Raw genomic sequence first — 6,386 nt, forward strand, 5'->3', positions numbered from 1 at the left:
TGTTTCACTGATTCTTGAGATAAGGGACAAAACATCAAAAAGTGTTGTTTGTGTTAAAAATCAAGAAATTATTTTTTTTAAAAGGACTTGTTTTTTAAGAATTTGTTAAATTTGTTAAATTTAATTTGTTAAAATACAGGCTCTGTACTCTCAAAGTACATGAAATTTAACCTGTCCTCAGCAAGAGGTCACGATGTCAAACTGCCAAAAAAATGCTACAAATGCATGACTATAAATATCAAATGAATTGAATGGTTAAATAAGATATCACATTTACATAAAGTGAACTTTAAATTATATAATCCATAAAAATCTGCCTGTCAAAATTAGGGTTCCTCACTTTCTGTCCCCTCCGTCAGATTTTTTAATAATCCTGAATAAATCAGGCAATGTCTTGGTCAGCTATAACCCTGAGGACCCCTTTTGCACATCCTGCTCTTGATGGATGCAACAGTAGGACACTTGGTCTTGTAAGTTTTCAACTTTTTTATATTTTAAACAAACAATGTTGAAATCACTGCAGTCACAGCTTTAATGTGTCAACACCATCTTCCCATTGTGATAGTCTTAGTCAAGAATTGTGAAATTAATTTTGGCATGTTAGTTTAGGTTATGGAGGCAGCTGGCAACTGAGGAAAAAGAAAATGGTTCCAGTGTACAAGACATGATGAGGATGGAAAAATATTTCATTGTCAAGACATCAGACGTCAACTGTTTCACCTGACAGATTTGACAAGTGCTCCCAAAAATCTTTTGTATGTAATGGATAACAACCATATATGCTAATTAGCTAGCTATTGTCCCTTAGCTAACTTATATTTATTGCTTTTATCTGTGCTGCAGGCAAGCATGGCTAGAAAGAAACTGTCAGTGGAAGAACAAAGAAAGAGAAATAGGGAATATCAAAGAAAGCGAAGAGATAAATTAAATAGTGGCCAAGAAAACACAAGGGAGATGCTAAAGAAGGAAAGACAAAGGTAGAAGAAGAGGGTTCAAGACAAAAAAGTGAGAAAAAAATAGGAGAATTGGGAGCAAGGGAGCAGAGGCGTCAGAGAAGATATTGGAGGGATGCTCAGAGAAGGTCAAGAAAGTGAAGGGCTGTGCAGCAAGTAGACACACCCCCAGATAGTCCACGAGACCAGAGTACTGAAGAGCCAACTATGAGCAGATGTGCTCTCGCAAGTAAGAAGGAGAGAAGAAAAACTAGGAAAAGGCATTCAAGGGAAATAAAAGCTTTGAAAGAGAAAATTAAAAACTGACTGAGAAAGTAGAAATGGTGAAAAAAGAAGGCTCCAATAATTGTCAAATCAAATGGTAGGCAAAATAGAAGAGATGAAACAAAAATAGACTCTTCAAAGACAGAAACTGAGAAGAAACATCAAGAGAGCTCTTCTCTTCCACAATGTTCTCTACCAACAACTTAAAATGAACAAACAAACTCCTGTATTGCGGAGACAGGCAACTGACAAATCAACTAGTCAACAACTGACATTGTCAGACAAGATTCTAAAGAAATATTGCCTTCTTCATAAGATCCGCCAGTTTGGTTTCAGTTACAAGTTACTGAGTGAAAAGAACTCTTCTTGCATGACAACAGATAAAACTGACACCATCACAAGGAACAATTAAGTGAGTAGGCACCAGTGAATGATTCTAACTCTGATTGATTCAAACTCCGAATGATTCTAAATCTAATTCCATGCTCAACCTCCACAGTGAATTCATCAATAAGAACCCAACTGTGAAGCTCAGTTACTCTTCCTTCTGTGCAGCTGGTCCTGACAGCATCCCAGGATGGGCGCTCAAGGAAATTCAATTAAATTCAATTCAATTTTATTTGTATAGCGCCAAATCATAATATACATTATCTCAAGGCACTTTACAGGGTAAGGTCAAGACCTTACTTTGTTACAGAAAAAAACCCAACAGTTCCCACAACGAGCAAGCGCTTGGCGACAGGGGGGAGGAAAAACTCCCTTTTAACAGGAAGAAACCTCCAACAGAACTGGGCTCAGGGTGGGCGGCCGTCTGCCTCGACCGGTTGGGTTTAGGAGAAGATAGAAAGAGGGGGAGGGGGAGGAGAGGGGAGAGAAGAGAGAGAGAGAGAGACCAGGAACAGCTGTGTCGGTAATGGTGTTATCAATAATAATGACAGGTAACAGTGGTTAATAGTAAAGATGAGTAGTAGTGGATCTGGATCCTGCTGCTCCCGAGGCAGAGATACCTGCAGAATGAGGACAGAGAGAGGGAGAGAGAGGAGAAGCACAAACTACGGGAGAGAAAAAATACAAAGTTAATGGCATGAAGTCATCGAGAGAGAGAGGGGGAGAGAGACAGAAATAGAGAGAGAGCGCCCAGTGAATCATGGGAATCCCCCAGCAGTCTAGCTCTATAGCAGCATAGCTAAGGGATGGGCCAGGACATACCCGAGCCAGCACTAACTATAAGCTTTACTAAACAAGACAGTTTTAAGCCTGATCTTAAAGGTAGAGAGGGTGTCTGCCTCCCGAACCCACACTGGGAGCTGGTTCCACAGGAGAGGAGCCTGATAGCTGAAGGCTCTGCCCCCCCCCATTCTACTCTTACAAACTCTGGGAACCACAAGTTGACCTGCATTTAGAGAGCGAAGTGTCCTATTGGGAAAATAGGGAACTATAAGCTCTCCAAGGTACGATGGTGCTTGACCATTAATGGCTTTGTAGGTGAGGAGGAGGATTTTAAATTCTATCCTGGATTTTACAGGGAGCCAATGCAGAGAGGCTAACACAGGAGAGATGTGATCCCGTTTCCTAGTTCCTGTCAGTACTCGTGCTGCCGCATTCTGAATCAATTGGAGGCTTTTTACTGAATTTTTGGGACATCCTGACAATAAAGAGTTACAGTAGTCCAGTCTTGGGGTAACAAATGCATGAACTAGTTTTTCAGCTTCCTTTAGACATAGAATGGGTCTGATTTTAGCAATATTGTGCAGGTGGAAGAAGGCTGTCCTAGAGACTTGCTTTATATGTGAAGTAAAGGACAAGTCCTGGTCAAAAATGACACCAAGGTTTCTGACTGTAGCACTGGAGGCCAAGGTGATGTCATCCAGAGTCAGTATATTATCACATAGTGTATCTCTGAGGTGTTTTGGGCCAATTACAATAACTTCAGTTTGTCTGAATTTAAGAGTAAGAAATTACTGGTCATCCAGATTTTTATGTCCTTAAGACAGACCTGAAGCTTGGCTACCTGGTTAGTCTCACCTGGCTTCAAGGATAAGTACAGCTGGGTGTCATCTGCGTAACAATGGAAATTCATCTGGCGCCTCCTAATAATGTTTCCCAGAGGGAGCATATATAGACTGAAGAGCATTGGTCCTAGCACAGAACATTGTGGAACTCCATGACTAACTTCTGTGATGATAGAGGAGTCATTATTAACATGAACAAACTGGAGTCTATCTGACAGATATGACTTAAACCAGCTTAGTGTGGTTCCTTTGATGCCGACCATATGTTCTAGTCTCTGTAATAAAATCTTATGATCGATGGTGTCAAATGCAGCACTAAGATCTAGTAGGACAAGTACAGAGACAAGTCCATTGTCTGAAGCTATGAGGAGATCATTGGTAACCTTAACCCTTCAACACCTGAGCCTCAAAATGGCCGCCCGGAGTCCTCTGCTTATTTTGACCATAAAAAGGTCAGAAAATGTCCTGTGAGTTAGTGCTTTTGTCCATGTCTCCAGAATACTTGGAACTTACAATATCTGGCAGTTATTTTCAATTTACTGCATGGTCTAACACTGCAATAAGAGTTTAAATGAAGGGAGAACACACAGAGGGAATTTGATTTTAGAGTTTTAATAAAGAAAAAAAACAGAAACTGTACATGAACAACAGGTTTTCTGAAATATGAAAGTATAGCACTATTTACAATATAATTTGTGAACTTACAATAAACCTGTAGTGCATAACACACCATGAGAAAATCAAACTATATACAGGGGTAGTTTCCCCACACAGGGCAGTTGCTCCTCTGGCTGTGGACTCAAACACCTTGGTGGTGCTGCCAGTAGCAGCTCCTCTCTGGCTGCAGACACAGGGCACATCACCTTCCTGACACTTCCAGGGAGTGCTCCTGTTAGGGAGCCTGCAGCGCCGTCGCCCCATGCGGGCTCCGTCACACTGAGTGGGGCCCATACTGAGAGGGGGTTGGACACCTGGGGTGTGTTTGGGTTGAACCTCGGTGGTTGAGGGACTCATCATCAGGCTCTGCCTCGGTCCTCCCCCTTTGATGACGCGGTGAGCGGCTCCGGTCCCAACACCGTCACCGGAGCCTCCAGCATCCCCACGGCCGCTCCCTCTGCGGCCCTGAATGTGACCCCTGAGGGACGGATAGATAGATATAACTTTATTCATCCCCATGACTAAAAGAGTCACCACGCAATACAAGCGTCGATTTACACATACAATAACATCAGGAAAGTAAAAACTAGATAGAGAGAAGTTAGAGAGAGCTTCATTCAGTCAGACACTCAGCTTGTCTAACGTTACCTTTCTTCGCCAGAAGTTGCTCCTTCGGTCGCTCCTTCGTCCTCAAACTCACCTGTGACTGTCCACGGAGGTTTTGTTGGCGGGAAGGCCGTTTTGCTGACATTTTCCATCAGTAATGTGCTGTATTGCTCCACTCTGTGTCTCTGTATTCGGGGCACTTTCCCGGTGTCACGGCAGCAGCGGGAGTGAAATTACCATAATGACATGTATCTGCCTGTAAAGCGCAAGGCCTTCACTTTCAGAGACCGTTGGAATTTTTCGGATCGCTCAAACCGTTACAGTGTTATGGTAATCCGAAGTGCGCCTGCGCAAATGTGTCGCCGATGACACGTTCCGTGTTAAAGGGTTAACCAGAGCTGTTTCTGTGCTATGATGGACTCTAAAACCTGACTGAAAATCTTCAAACAAACCATTCCTGTGCAAATAATCACATAACTGGTTTGCAACAACCTTCTCAAGGATTTTGGAAATAAAGGGGAGGTTGGATATAGGTCTATAATTGGCTAAAACATCTGGATCAAGAGTAGGCTTTTTAAGTAGAAGTTTAATTACTGCAACTTTAAAAGCCTGCGGTACATAACCAATTGATAAAGATAAGTTAATCAGACTTAATATAGAGGTGTCGATTAAAGGAAAAACTTCTTTGAACAACCTTGTTGGAACGGGGTCAAGAAGACAAGTCGATGGTTTAGATGACGAAACTGTTGAAATGTGCGGACAAGTTACCAGAGGTGCTAACAGACATTTTCAACATCTACCCCAATCAAGCTATTGCCCCCACATGCTTCAAAAGTTCTCCCTTGCTCCCAATGGCAAAGAAATCAGTAGTGACCTACCTGAATGATTACCGTCCCATAGCCCTGACCCCTATAATAATGAAATGCTTTGAATGCCTGGTTAAACCTCACATCACTGCCAGCCTCTCACCATTGTTAGACCCCCTTCAGCTTGCCTATTGCCCTAACCATTGTACAGAGGACGCCATCTGCACGACACTGCACACAGTACTCACACACTTGGAAAATAAAAACACCTATGCCAGAATCCTGTACATTAATTTCAGATCAGCTTTTAATACTATAATCCCACAGAGGCTGGTGGAGAAATTAGCTCTGCTGGGCCTGAACACCACCCGTGCCACTGGATCTTGGACTTTCTGACAAAGAAACCACAGTCAGTCCATGTTGGCAAAAACACCTCAGGCACAATTATGCTGAGCATTGCCCCCCCTCAAGGCTGTGTGCATTGCTCTCACATGACTGTGTTGCCAGATTCAGGGAAAACAGAATAATTAAATTTGCAGATGACACCATGGTAGTGGGACTCATCAGTGGAAATGATGAAACAATGTACAGGGAGTGGACATGTGCGGCAACAACAACTTGGAACAAAAACCAAGGAGATGATTGTGGCCTTCAGGAGATCAAAGCCCAAACACACACCCCTTAACATCAGTGGCACTATGGTGGAGAGGGTGGAGAACATCAGGTTCCTAGGAGTGCAGATCACAGACAGTCTCACCTGGTCCAGCATTAAAGCCCGAACAACTAGACTGCTAAACAGCGTCCTTCCGCGGGCTGTGAGGCTGCTGAACATTCACTTCAACATGAAACTTAACTTGCACAAAAACTTAGAAGTGAGACCACAACACGTTTGCTTGGTTCACAATCAAACAAAAGCATTCAGAAATTGTATTGAGACCTGCAGTGAGAACACAGTCATCATGCATGTTTATTTTTCAGAATCCTGGAAGTACAAGTATGCCTCTGAAGTTCAAGCCTGACATTTTGGCCAGAATTTGCCACAGTTGAATCTTCATACTGGAATGTATTACACCAAGGGTGAAAAGGCT

At 42.7% G+C, this 6,386-nt stretch overlaps 1 protein-coding gene across 1 annotated transcript; it reads right to left on the reverse strand.

The window, feature by feature from the left end:
* Positions 1-2,058: 2,058 nt before the first annotated feature.
* LOC139615096 (uncharacterized) lies at positions 2,059-4,644 on the reverse strand. Its single transcript, XM_071472924.1, has 3 exons — positions 4,535-4,644; positions 3,983-4,364; positions 2,059-3,175 (listed from the first exon to the last, which is right to left on the reverse strand). The coding sequence occupies exons 1-3, from the start codon at positions 4,642-4,644 to the stop codon at positions 2,438-2,440; spliced, it is 1,230 nt and encodes a 409-aa protein (XP_071329025.1). The 3' UTR covers positions 2,059-2,437.
* Between the last annotated feature and the right edge of the window lie 1,742 nt (positions 4,645-6,386).

Source organism: Trachinotus anak, unplaced genomic scaffold (genome assembly GCF_046630095.1).
Source record: "Trachinotus anak isolate AG129_WGS33_773 ecotype Australia unplaced genomic scaffold, CSIRO_AGI_Tana_v1 ptg000042l, whole genome shotgun sequence".
Classification (NCBI taxonomy): Eukaryota; Metazoa; Chordata; class Actinopteri; order Carangiformes; family Carangidae; genus Trachinotus; species Trachinotus anak.